Genomic DNA, 14772 nt, shown 5'->3' with positions numbered 1-14772 from the left:
CAAGCTTCGTCATAGATACGGCATCCCTCATTAATGCTCTTGCGCCATTCAACTCTTCCTTCCGCACGCCTCTCCCAATGTCTAGTCATCTTAGACAAAAAGATACCCCTACCACCCTAAACAAAAAGACTTGTCGTTTCAAAGATGCTTTATAGAAGCCTGATCGCATTCGAATTTGATGTAATATTAATTATGCCAGGGTATCAGAGTAGTTTTATTACAGATACTAAAATATATATTTTTTTTTTCATTCGTTAGACATTTCAAATACAATAGATCCCGATATTAAATCTTAGCTTGGCATTTTAGTAGCCTCGTAATATTTGGGTAACGTACAACAAAGGAGACGAGGGTGTACCGTGTATAGGTATATACGCTGTGTCAATATGAGAAATTTATGTCAAGAATACACATGAACTAGGCGGGCGAGGCAAAATCTACGCAAGGCGTGCTTTTGTGTGATCAGGGTGAACTGTGTAACTTGGTTATTTTTACATCAAAGATATGATTTCCCACATTTCTTGTTAAGAAAAGAGTATCCTTTTACACAAAAATATATATGACTGACATAACGAAGCGGTAGTTTACTTTGAACGGCGTAGCGAACAGAAGAACGTGAATAAGGACCCTGAACGTGTTCGAAATTTATAGAAAATATTTCCTAGAAAATGCAAATACTTGTATCAAATACGGCTACTATGAATATCAGCTAAACTATCGAACGAAGTTGAGTAAAAATATTGACAATCCCACAAAATATTAGTAGGAAAATACCTTTTTGCTCATGCTCCGAATGATAACATCTTTAAAGAAAGGATCGAAACGAACGAAAATTAATATGAAAATATTTTCATATTAATTTTCAAAGTACGTAGGACTTATAAAGAAAGTTTGCCTTAATTTTTCAGTCATTGCAGAAAACTTCACTTTCTCTTCATAAATGAATCCGGTCTCTTGTACCAAAGTTAATGAGAAAAGTTTAATTAATCTAGACGTTTAATTACCCTGAAAATTGTCAAAACTTGAAACGATTCTGGAAACAACCATTAGTTAAGGAATGCCGGTTGCTTTTTTATCAAAGTTTTCGTGGAGACTTTTATTTCTGCCGGCCGGCCACTTGAGTTACAAAAGTCAGTGCACGGGAGCTGGTGGCTGAAATATCTACAGGCATAGGATAAAACAAAAGATTTTTAGTATGCTCGTTCTGTTGCAAAAAATTGGTCCTCGTGAAGTACAAAGCAATTCAAAGAAGCAACATATTATATTTACTTGTTGTTATTTTTCATGTTTGGTTGAAAAACTCAACTGTCACTGTTTAGTTTCTCCACAACTGCACAAAACCTGGAAATGGAACCTAACCGAAAATGTTTTGCATTCCAATATAAATTAATGTTAATATTAAAAACACTTGGAATCTATTGTTCTGACGTCTGACACTTCTAATTTAGTTTGTCCCAACGTCTATTTATGAACGTAGTTTAGTAGATGGTGGTGTTTATAAACATAACTATAAGCTAAGGATTTAAGCAAATTAAACTTGTTGTGCCCTGATGTATTATATACTTTCGTAAAGAAACAGGTGCTTAGCTTAGACTTGCCTCGATTGCCTTGCTATGACATTTATTACCTTTACTCTCAAAACGTAATAAACTAATCATATTTTAACCAAATCAAATTGCTACTAGCTCCCGAACTATATCGGTAGGTGTGGAAAATGACTCCGCATTTTTATAACGAGTCTCTTAAATTGTCCGATAGCTTGACGTTAATGTCACAATGAATTCTTTTTACTTCGTATAAAAGAGACTTTAAATTATTTCACGCTGGATTTCATAGGTATCTTTTGTGTAACGGTATCGTAGATAAGATTTACTTAATTTATATTTTATTCGGTTTAATTTTATAACAAGCCCTTAGATAACTTTAATTAAATGAACAATAAACTTAAGTTGCTATAATTCGCGAAAAGCAGGAAAATGTTTATGGTGTAAATTTTATTGTCTTCAATCTTTCTTTATTCTTTATTGTGATGTCACAACAAAGAGATCTTCAAAAATGTTCTCACTACGCACGTTCGACACCAGAGCATAAGTGATGTTAACTTTACAATGTATATCTTATCAATTGTTCATTGTAAAGTCAACATGAAATCGAATACTGCAACGTAATGCCAACTTCTATGCGATATAACTTCAAATCTTTTGTTGTTTTATTTTGTTAGAAAACTTGTGAGGTATTTTTAAACCACTGTCGGACATTTCTCAAACTTGGCACAGGTGTGTGAAATTAAATTGTTGGTAATATAATTTATGATTTCAGATAATAGCGTAGAGCTATGCTAGCTAAGCCGAGTATGGGATAATTAGAACAATCATCGTTAATTGCAGTGAGTGTAGAGTTTTATCCCCGTCACACAACTTAAAATTTTCAGGGTTATGTGTGTCCGGTGATCTTTGGCAATGGGAGAGGTTGAACGATAATTTATTTTGTTAATGAATTGCGAAATAATTCTGTTACAAATTGTCAAGTGCAAACTGTGTCACGTGGCCATGATCATTTGTTTGAAATGCAACTTGACCCAAATCGAATATTCCTATTTCTACGAGCTCGTAAATTTTGCGTTCAAAATTATCATTCCAATGGGACTTTTCAATAATTCCTTAAAAACTTTTGAATTATTTATTGCTCTCTTATCGCGAATTGCAAGAGGAAAGAATTATTACAAATTCCGACATAGCATTGTTAATAAGATGTTCTTTAAGATAAAAGGGTTTTGTTTATATTCTCTTTGGGAATTTAATAATTCTTGTAAATAACCATTGATTGAAAAAAAAAATTTAAAAGTAAATTAAAAATAGACCACTGATTTTATTAAAAAGTAGCTAATGCCTAAACTAGTTTGTTTAGCTCTTTAAAGAAGCGCGTACAATCAGTTTATTTACCCGGGCTTAAAAACTATATAGATGCAAAATTTACTCTTGGTTTTACTGCTAAGCCATTGAAAAATAACATTTCATTTTCAGGTCACAAAGTTTTAAATGTCCTCAAGGAAGCAAGCTATCAGTGTGTCAAATTTCATCAAGATCGGCGAAGGTTAAGCCAAACATAGAAAGTAAACAAATAGACCGACAATCTTTCGCAATCGGCTTACGGCTTCATCTTCCATCTTACCTGTTATACGTTTAACTCCCTATCATAATTTACTGCTAATAAGTAACAGCAACGTTGACTTCAAATAGTAAATTGATGAGTCACTCAATTTGGAGGTTTGAAAGAATTTAGCGTATGCCCAATCGTTAAATTAAGAGACAAAAACATACATAATTATAATGCCGTAGCTTAATTGGTGAAAGCGCTCAGGCCGCGATTGCCCGAGAATCGCAGGTTCAATTCCTGTCGGTTCCGAAAATTTTTATATGCATTTTAAATTTATAAAATTGATAATTCCTCCAAGTGTAGGTAAAAACACTGAAAAAAAAATTATAAAAATACATAATTATAGTTGATTAATTTTCAGGAGATTAAGCAAGAAAATTTCTACCATTTTATTATGAGGTGTCAGCAGACATGCCCTCATATTATTTGTGGCATGTCTGTACATATAAGGCAACTTTAAGTCGTTAGTCAGTGGGTTGCTTCTGTCGGCTGAGGAGATATTTTCTCTATCTCACCAGTTATGTTATTGATATTCATTAGTTCGAAAAAAAAAGATTTATAAAAATGAATTTTATAATTAGTAATTAATTTTATTATTTATTAATTTTATAATTTATAATTAATTTTATTATTTATTAAAATTGGTTTCCATACGACAGAGTTATGCTGTAAAATGGTCTAAATCTTTTGTCCCTTAACCCTTCAGGAACCTAATAGTTGTTTGGAATGAAAACCACTTAAAGTTTAACCAAGAGTATCATCTATAAGTATACTTAATTACACTTAAAGTCGTTCAGTAGTTTCCGCGTGCGCTAACTGACAGACAAAAACAGACAGGGAGCTCCAAATTCGCGGGCCTGGGCCGCTTGTTACCAGCGGCTTCCAACGAGTCGCTTTAAGTCGTCCGTCCACCTCACCGACTTACGCTGCTTTCACTGGTGCAAGGTTGTCATTCCAGCACCTTAGAACCACAACGTCCATCGGTTCTCCGAGCTACAACGGAAAGGCCTTTGAATATTATTGCATAGGAAAATTTGGGTCCATATCTACAACGTAAAAAGGTTATTAATTTAATATTTGTGAGATTTAACAACAATAGTAATAGAGATATTAAGGGAATTCAACACAATAAATGGAAAAAATATAAAGTATTCCCAGCTAATGGACTGAGATAATATGCTTTTAGTAGAGGGCGTGGAACGCAAACAATATTATGACTTTGACCTTTAGCCCTTTCTTTTAATCACTGCTTCAGAGTTCGCTCGGTATTCGTGATATAAAGATTTTATTTTTAGGTGATTATTCTAAGTAAAATCGAGAGAACTGGTTAATTGTGAGATGGTGATAACAAAAAAAAAATTACCTAGCTAAGTTTGTGATCCTGGCCCCGCGATTGGAACCCTCGTAGCTTTAGGTTTAAGTTTGCGAACGAAGTTAACACCATCCCCACAATTATGTAAAGATATTATATATATGAACGCTTAATAAGTGCCTGTGAAATGAATTTGGAAATAAATGAAGTTTATAGAAAACACATTTATATTATTTGATATTTATAATTCGAATATTTACAAAAATTATACGCATAAGGGTGTTAAAATTATACATTTTTTTAGACGCAACCAAAATGGAGACGTCTGATAATACATAAATAAATAAATAGTTTTTTCCTTCAGCCCCACTTACTTTTTATTGGCACCACCAATGGTGTGATAATCCGAATTAAAATATAACACTCAACAGTAAACCCTGTCTTCATACTGATAATAATATAACTATTATATTTGGCAACATTAAGTAACATTAAAATAATATTATGTAACAATATATTATTTACAATATCTCTATTAAACGCAGAAACTTTTTTTTAAACAAATTGGCTATATAATTTTTGAGCAAAACTTTATAATTCTTCTATATATTAATGTTGTTGATTAATAGTAGGAAGTTAAACTAAGAGTACGAATCCAGAACCATTTCCATCCAGAAGTTGTATGTATATGTGAAGTAACCTAATTAAGTACGTGGATTTTACCTCTCTATACCTATACATATAATATTACCATCACGCTACGAACATTAGGAGCTGAGTTAACGAATAATATAAGTTTTTGTCAAGTTCATACACGGAAAATTTACCTTAGCATATTATAAAACAGAGTCCCCGTCCGCTACCGAACGGATTTACACTCGGAAGGTATATTTTATTTTAGTTACCTGCGAATTGGCAGAACTGAATGTTTTTTTTAAATAATTCGACTGAACTAATCTTTATTAACTATCAGAGCTCTAACTTTTTTTGGTATCTTGTATTTACAGGTTATTGGATAGTGCATAATAATTCATACAGAGCGGTTAAGATATTGAAATTAAAATCTCAATTCGTTGAAAACTACTAGTTGATACACGATCGGAAATATATTTTTACCTTAATCTTGTTACGTGTTAACCAAAAAATTATAAAATAGCATTGGTTGATTAAAATCCTTAATGGTTTAGCCATTTGGTACTTAAACACCAAATAAGTGGACTATAACGTAACTATCTATTGCGCTCCTACCACTTTTTATTTGAACTATTTTGGAAGCTCCTATTAATGATCTAGAATTGTTTTATTATAATCCATAATATTCCAGTCCTTCAGTATTTAAACACCAGTTGACCGGACTGTTACTATTACGCTTCTATCGTTTTCTTTCGAATATTTTGTTTGTAAATATTCGAAAGGTAAATCGTGTTAGTAATAATGAAATAATCGGGACTGATTAGTAAAATTATAAAAAGTCCATTAATTTCGCATTTTTGCTGCAAATTACTGATTTTTAGTGCATACTTTTATTACTTTGTTAAGGTAACTCTTATTAAAAATAATAATAAAGCCTCGACTATAAAAAAAACTTCAATAGTCCAGCCATTTGGTATTCAAGCACCAAATAACTGGACTTTAATGTATCTAATCTAGTACAGTTCTTGTACCAAGACACTCCCACATTTACCCTTCTCATATCTTGCTTCAAAGTTAACACTTATTATTGTAACAATACTTTACTGGAATGGATTTCAAGAAAATGCATTTGTTCTTATAGAAATTCACTTAATTAATAATAATTTCCTATTACATCTAAAACATGTTTTCTTTTAGGAACTTCTCCAGTGCGTGGTAAAGATGCGGCCTCACACCGCCCAAACCATGGTCTTCGTCTGTATAACTCTGAAAACGTCAAATAGGGTAAAAAAGAATTATTAAAATGTGAGCAAATTGCGTATGTTACGTAAGTACTCACAATAATGCCGATTCTGTTGTACAAAAATCTCTAAACTAATTTGACATGTCTGAAAGTACTACTGTCCTTTTCGCAGGTTGGAAAATTACCATTTTATTTGTAACTATTTAGTTCAGTTGAGTACAACAGACTTAGCAGCAATGGTTGAAGTTAGTTTAGTATTGCATATATTATGTTAATTGATTGCGAGTAGATAGCTATCATTAAAGAGTTTGATTGATGGATTTGCCAACTCGTATCTGAATGGTTCAAAATTATTAAAAAGAGAAACATTTAATCGTTCTACGACGCAGATACGATCGATCGATCGATCGATACGATCGAAAGCAGATAAAACGAAATTTGATCACACTAATTACACGATTCATTCAGAAATAGGACTACATTTCTCAGTCCTGTTTCTGAATAAACGGACGTTACGTAATGATGCATTATTGTAACAGCCTATAGAAACCTATTTAGGAGTATGGCTTTATTGTTACTTCCGTACCCCTTAAGCCATACTCTTAAATAGGCTAGGCTATACGGCTATGATGATAAATAAATTTTTCTCGTGGGAGGCGATACTCTTAAATAGGCTAGGCTATATGGCTTAAGGGGTACGGAAGTAACAATAAAGCCATACTCTTAAATAGGTTTCTACGGGACATCGTGCCGGAACACTAAATCACTTTGCATCACTTCTTTGTCCGTGTGGTAACTAGTCACGCCTCCCACGAGACAAATTTATTCTGAATGATTACTGTGTCCGTTGTTTAATAGGGCAGAGTACAAACCATTTGATGGAAGTAGACATCTCGCCTCTGCAGCAGTCTGGATATCAACATGGCGTGCTGGTAGTGCACGTTGTCATCTTCTGTGCCGTGCACAAGGAAGTAGCGCTTGTTTCTGTATGCCTCCACCTAAAGTAGGTACAAAGACTTTTACTTACAGCTGAAAATACCGCGAGAACCGTTAGCTATTCTGACTATATATGGATTTATTAGTTCGTCACATCGTTCTCGATAATAATGAAAAGATGGGTATATTTAGATAACCCCATCTATTGATGGGATATGGGTTTAATATTATTACAACACCCCGAAACAATTTAAATCAGGGCCCTCTTTTAGAATGTTCATGAACTACCACGGACCACGACAAACTACGTCGTGTTTCTATTTAAAGTGTTAGCATCAATACGTAACTAGGGGCCATTTATTGACTCGCAAAGATTAAAATATTATTCGTTTATAGGTATGTCTCTAAAATAGGTAAGGTTCATAATTCTGAAACAAGAATGTCTTCAATGATTAAGCCATGGTTATAAGCCCCCTGTTTAGAGACATTGACTGGGATTTAAAGTGACAAATTGTGCTACTTTAATTCCGGGATAATGTAAAGGTAAAACGATTAACTCGGATGAGTTTCTTTGGAAATTTTATGAAAACACGAGAAATATTTGTGAAATAACGCCATCTAGCGGCAAAGCAGCAGACTTCGCACTCACCACTTCGTCAGTCAAGAGCGAGGAGTTCAAGTAGCCTTGAACATTGTTTTGTGGAGTGTCCATATACCTCTCCGTGTAGATGGTGTCTGTAACAACAGCATTACAAACTTAAAAACCTTTTTAAAGGAATTAAATATTCTAAATTGGAAAAAATCCTGTATTTTTTAAAGAAGTTGAATGTTTTAAGACAAAAGTAAATTATCGCTGGAAGATACTTGTAGCCACGAAGTTTCACATAGTTTTTATTTTTTCTTACGAACCATAAATCTTATTGAATTGATATTATTTTGTCTGCTTGAAGGCGCTAATCTCAGAAACCACTGATTTGAATTATAAAAATCTTTTTATGTTGAATAGTCCATTTATCGAGGAAGACTATGGGCTATATATCATCACGCTACAGAGCAGATGAGAAAGGTTGCAAAAACGGGTAAATTTATTCCCTTTGAGCTTTTAAATTTGAAATTGTATGCGTAAACGGTTAAAATTACGCCAAAATCACTAAGTTATTCCCCTATAAAACAGCTTATATCTTAAAGGTTGTATAATCCCTCTAGTTGATAATAAGCAATATTAAGTCTACCAATCCGCACTTAGCCAGCGTGGTGGACTGCGGCCTAAAATCTTCTGAATGAGACCCGTACCCTGTAACCATAACAGCAATGGGCCGGTCATGAGTTGTTAATAATGATGATGATAAACAAATAAGTGCTTAATTTTTAGAAAAGTGCATTAGTATTTAAATATCCTACCGTAGTATCGCCAGTCAACCACCGGTGCGACAGCAATAGCGCATCTGAACACATCACCTCCGCGAGCCAACGCTAGAGAAGAAGCGTAACCTCCGTATGACCAGCCCCAGATGCAGGTGCGGTTACCGTCAACCCAGCTCAGGTTCTGCTGGAGGTATCTACGGAAAAAGGAAATACAACATATCGAAAAACATTGGTAAAAAGCAGGCGCTCGCCATCATTATCAACCCTGACGGGCACCTGTCTCCTCTTAGAGTCAGTAGGGTTTTGACCGTTGCTAACCAAGCTGGCCAAATGCGAATTGGTAGACTTCACTCTTATTTGGGAACAAAGCAGGCGTAACCTCGCGGAAATCCATGATTCATCACAGTCACTACTATAAATCAATGCTAATAGATATTCTACGTCTACTCAATAATAGTTTGTTCTTGATAAAATTTGGCACAGCGATAGCTTGCATCCCGAAGTAAGATATAAAATGTTTTAGTCGGGAAAATCATCTGGAGACAGTTTCTGAGGGGATCAAGAAATAACGTTTGAATATCTCAGAAATGGCTTGCAACCTGGAGACTGTCGTAAATTATTTTTTCATCTGATGAACTTTTTTTTTAATTTAAATAATTGAAGGATCTAGCAGATGGCCGACCTGATGCTAAAAGTAGAACCATAGCTTATAAACAGAGCAACACTTCGCAGAGCATGCAAGGAACAATTCCTGCAATGTGCCACCCTATGTCTATCAACCTGAGGCGAAGGTTTTAAGCCTCACGTGCCAGTAATAACACCGACACCCACGCCCTTCACACCGGAACACAGCATTGTACAGCATTGCAATGCTGCTTAGTGACAGAAAAGAAACATGTTGGTCGTACTTCTCCGGACGAGCTCTGTCACCAAAAGCTCTACTACTACTTAAATTTGTGAAAATTGAGAAAGACGAAGGTGGAGGAAGTCAAGAGCAATTGTTCGTTCGTTGGATGTAGAAAAAGTTATATAACAGTCCCAAATACCTGGTAACAGAAATCTGGTCTTCAATTTCAACTGTTCCAAGTTTCCTGTTCACAGCAAACATAGTTTCGACTCCTTGCAAGCCAGAGCCTCGCCCGTCGATACGTGCAACTGCAATGCCGTAGCGATTGACCAGAGATGTGCCCCAGTCAAGAGTCCATTGCTTCGTGACCAGCGCCGTGTCCGGACCTCCATAACTAAAATCAATTGGATAGAAGCAGATGTTATTTGCAGAATTCATTGATGTAACACAAATTATTGGAAATGAATGTCTTGACAGCTATTCATTGTCAAGTCAAAATCATCCAGAAAGCGTCATTCAGTGGTGGACCGAAACGAGCGTAGATAGTGCATCTTGTAAGATCTGTTTCGAGTGGTAAATAAGTATTAAAGAAATCATAAATTGCACGGTACTAATCTATTCTAGTTTATTCTGTTCTGTTCTGTCATGTTCTATTCTGTTCTGTTCTATTCTGTTCGATTCTGTTCTATGCTATTCTGTTCTATTCCATTCTATTCTGTTCTGTTCTGTTTCGTTCCTTCCGTTCTTATTAGATTATTGATTGGATATAAATTGCCCTAGTTTTTTATAATCATTTATAACATTATATTCTATTCTGTTGTGGTATTCTAGTCTATTCTGTTCTGTTCTATTCTATTCGGTCAGTCACGGTACTGATTTATCTTGTTATCGCAAATTATACAAATACAAAGTAAGCTAACTTTCACCGTCTTAAAACAATTGCTTTTTTCTTTATTTCTTGAAATTCAAGCAACATCACAAAAATCAACTGTTGTGTTTTCTGAACAGGGGATCACATGTCTACTGCTCAATCAAAAGTATTTAATACGAAAGCGTTCTTGTTTATTTGCTACCTATGTTGGGCTCAACTACTGCACTGAAATATATATATATATCTCATATCCTAGAAATATTTGACATTTTTAATTCCGGAAAAACATAGATTTTAGATTTTTAAAAATAGCCATTTTGTTATATATATACAGCTCACCAAAAATTTTGCATCTTCATGCAAAATTTTTTATTTTCCACCCTGGAAACAGACACTTTCAGAACACGCAGCTATGTCGTTAACTCCTGTTCTTTTATGGATATAAAAAAAGTAAAAAGCTTTACCGATATCCCTAGTTTCTTCACGTAATAACTTTCATCATCAGTTACTGGCAATCCGAAAAGCTTAAAAATTAGCCAATCGACTTAAACTTACACATAAACTAAAAGCGGTACATTAGTGCGGGATGCATAGTCCGATGGCACCTGGATCATCACATCAGCTTCAGTCTGACCAATGCCGGTAACCGTTTGATGTAATGTCACTGGTATAGTGTGTAAGGCCAACAAATCTGCTACTCTCGAGTTGTCATCCCATACTGTTAATAAAGTACCATTCTGAAAAAGATAAATGCGTCTTGAATTTCTTACATTTCCGTAAATTAAAAATAGATGAAGTATTGAATTTTTTCAACTTCTTTTGACCAGTTAAAAATAGGCTTTTATTAATAACACGTGGTTAGTCACAGTTAATAGTAAACCTTTCTATAATAAAATACATCACACACTTTTAATGCGCACATTCTGTCCAATTCAATTCCTGTTAGAGCAGCCTAGACTACATTAATTCGGGCTGTTTGGTTTTAAAGATTTTTTTAATCATTTAATTAAAGCTTCGCCGAGCTAGGAGACTTATAGGCGAGGACTTTTGGCTAAACTACAAAGTCTTGATCATCGCCGTAAGGTAGCCAGTCTGTCGGTGTTTTATCGAATATACTTTGGAGAGTGTGCTCAGGAACTATTCGATCTCATCCCCTCCTCACCATTCTATCACCGCACTGCAAGGAACCGGGCGGATTTTCACCCCTATGTTGTTAATATCCCAAAAACTCGCACGAATTGATTTGCATCTTCGGTTCTTATACGCATGGCTCAGGTTGGAACACTCTTCCAAGTTCTGTGTTTAAAAGGATTTAAACACAGAACTCGGAAGACTCAGAACCTAATTCTTACAACCTGGGTTGTAAGAATTAGGAAAATAGAAAAAACCAAAGTAGAGTATCAAACGCCTGCGTTTGATACTCTACTTTGGCTGTCTTCATTTAGAGCGTCCCTAAATACTACGCTACACTTGGGATATATTCGGCGCCCGTAGCTTAAGAAATTGCATTAGTTCTGTGTTGAACAATCTACTAATTCGCATTGGAGTTTAGCGACAAAGACTCACCTTATCGTAGATGTAGATCTGTGGTATCTCCGGTCCAGCACAGTTGACAGTGATACGGGAACCGGTGCTAATAACTGCGTCATTGTACAAACATTGTTTGCCGTCGGGTCGTTTGATGTTACAAGTAAAGCAAGACACTTGTCCATCAGAGGTCACAGTGTAAATGTGTTGCTCAGCCCTGTCTGTTATACCGGTCGCTTTGTACCAACTGGAATTAGAATTTTAATACTTTGTGATTGGTTTTTTCATCTCTTACCGCTGTAAAACCCTAATTAAGGAGTTAACAACTGCCAGTAATGAACACTTCTCTCCCTTGAAAATCATCTTCTACCTAGTGTCAAGTGTAGTTGTACTTGGCCAGCAAGTAAAGAAACTTGGGGAAACGCGACGTGCGATGCCTTGCAATAATAAAATATCGAAACTTTTTTTAAAAGAAAATATGCATCATAGGTTTATTGTAGGAGATATATAGAATCAAAGACAACATTAACAAATAAAAATAAATGTATTATTATTATTAAATCCTTTTAAAAGGTTAGCTTGATTTTATCTACGTCCACCGTGCATCGTCACGCTGGTCAGTTTAGATGTTAAATATCAAAATCGGTTTCACAGTTTTGACATGAGTTTTTTTTTTTACTTACATAACATTATCATCAGTCCATAGCAAAATTTCAGCAACGGTGTGAGCAGTGTTGATGCGATTCGATGAACTCCATAAACCGGAAGTTGACAACTTTGTTACTTGCACAATTTGCTTGTAACGAACACCGCCCACTTCCTGAACATTAAGAACAGTAGTTCGTACAACGGTGAAGGTTACTGAAACTTTAAGGCAGAACGCGCTGTGTGACTGTTACTTGACAAGCTAATGCAAAAAATTGTTAGCAACTTGGCCAAGAAACCCGTGGCCAACTGTAACCTAATAGAAACCAATTAGAAACCACGAGGAACTCCAATAAGATAACCTCAAAGATAACTGTTTTAATCTTAAACTAAGCTTTGTCTGGTTGGAGACTTCTGCCGTGACTGGTTACAACCCTACCATGATAGTGACGAAATTTAAATTATAGGTATATAAATTTTAAATTTAAAAATCTCTGACTTTAATTATAGTTATTTCATTATTCTAATGGTCGAGCCCTTTCATTTGATATACACATTAAGAGAGTTGTAAAAAAATATAATTCGCCATTTTGCGGTGGCGGCCATCTTGGATTTGAAAAATGCTATTATCTATGGTACACTACTAGTCAAGCCCTTTCACTTGTTACCCATATAGAGGGTGCGCCTAGTTAAACTCCAAATCGGTTCATCCGTTCGGAAAAAACGATGCCACAGACCTGTGACCTATGACATTCGGACGTTTTTGCGTCGGGGGTAAAACTGCAGATACAAACGAAGTATAAAAAAGGCCACTTGGTTTAAATTATTTAATAAAAATCTACCGAACCGCAGAAAAACATTTATTGCATCAATGTAATTTAAGTAAATTATACTTTCCAAGTCTTGCGGTTGTGTATGTTCATGTTTTTATTTTTTAATTAACTAACTGCATAGCAATACATACCGCTGGCAAAATGGTGATAAAAGCATTTCCTTGCGTATTGAATAGCAGAGGAATGTTGTCAATCCATCCATCATCTTCAGTATACCTGTAGATCTGAAAATAAAGATAAAAATTGAATCAATCCAGTCCTCATTTTGATGCAAATTGTCATCTTATTATTTCACTAACTGACCGGCGGGGTGCATAGGCGTAATCTTGCAATCACTACTGTCAAACGTCACTTTTGTTTATTTATTGTATGGAAAAGTGATGTTTGACAGCAGAGTTTGCAAGATAGACGCCTGTCGCAAGCCGGTCGCGAGATACGTAATCACCCTGCCGGTGAACTGTATACCACCTAGAATAAAAAAATTCTTTGTGGTTCCTACTAAAGTTTAATAAGAACCAAAGTTAGTCGATTCATCCAACTATTTGGTAAGCAACTATCGGTAATCTTTGTTTATCCAGCGATATGTTTATCAAGTATTAAATAATCATCCCACCATCCTAATCCCGCCATCACGCCATTAATGCTTCACTCAAGTCAGAAGGTTTAAGCTTTAAACCTTCTTTTCTGTCGAGGCTCACAGAAAAGAAGGTCACAGAGTTTATCACCTTACACTCTAACCTAAAGACAGTCATGTTGGTAATAAAAAAGAGACCCAAGTATTAACATGCACTCCGAAGGTGGTACTATGAAAATTTCCTAACTTCCTGAAACCTTGAAAGTTCCTTGATAGAAAAATCCAATACCTCACAAGTTTCACCCGGTCTCTAATATCCAGGACTTCGTAATTTACAGTGGTACCCTACCTAGTACACAACAAAAGTTATCAAACTTATTTAACCCATTACTGGGCCATTACAGAGCACGGGTTTCCCCCCACAAGAAGATGGGCTTAGGTCGTAGTCCACCAAGCTGGCCATGTGCGGATTGATGGACAGGCATAATAAGACCACCCCGACTGTTTAATCAGGAAATGGCAGTTATCAAACCTGTTATCATGTATTTTGTCTGATCAAATTAATCTTACCGCATTGCAAGTGGCTGGTATTAATTGAGTTGCTTCCGTGCATAGATCGATTCTCAATGCTGTCTGAACTCTATTGGTCCACATGACAGCAAGTTCGTCGTTCCCGACAAATGATACGGTTTTCAAAATTGGTCTGGAAAAAGATAACAAAAATTTACATTTATAAGATTATATCGATTGATTAATGTTATGTACAAGTAGTTACGTCGATCCAGTTTTTTTTATTATTGTGATAAATTCTTGTAATATTTTGTTCATGC

General features: G+C 35.3%; 1 protein-coding gene across 4 annotated transcripts in view; it reads right to left on the bottom strand.

Moving 5' to 3' along the window:
- Window positions 1-5024: 5024 nt before the first annotated feature.
- Window positions 5025-14772, bottom strand: part of LOC120623826 (venom dipeptidyl peptidase 4-like) — a 39533-nt gene continuing 29785 nt past the window's right edge. For all 4 annotated transcript variants that reach the window (XM_039890082.1, XM_039890084.1, XM_039890085.1 and 1 more), the window contains 10 exons: window positions 14513-14645; window positions 13500-13592; window positions 12574-12710; window positions 11930-12137; window positions 10919-11100; window positions 9692-9886; window positions 8682-8839; window positions 7930-8015; window positions 7217-7342; window positions 5025-6367 (listed from right to left, as the gene is read on the bottom strand). In XM_039890082.1, the coding sequence (XP_039746016.1) occupies window positions 6278-6367; window positions 7217-7342; window positions 7930-8015; window positions 8682-8839; window positions 9692-9886; window positions 10919-11100; window positions 11930-12137; window positions 12574-12710; window positions 13500-13592; window positions 14513-14645 (1408 nt within the window). In that variant the 3' untranslated portion in view covers window positions 5025-6277. The remainder of the gene's footprint in view (window positions 6368-7216; window positions 7343-7929; window positions 8016-8681; window positions 8840-9691; window positions 9887-10918; window positions 11101-11929; window positions 12138-12573; window positions 12711-13499; window positions 13593-14512; window positions 14646-14772) is intronic.

This window comes from Pararge aegeria, chromosome 5, assembly GCF_905163445.1.
Source record: "Pararge aegeria chromosome 5, ilParAegt1.1, whole genome shotgun sequence".
Classification (NCBI taxonomy): domain Eukaryota; kingdom Metazoa; phylum Arthropoda; class Insecta; order Lepidoptera; family Nymphalidae; genus Pararge; species Pararge aegeria.
The sequence above is the reverse complement of the archived record's forward strand: the minus strand, read 5'-3'. Positions and strand labels throughout refer to the sequence as shown.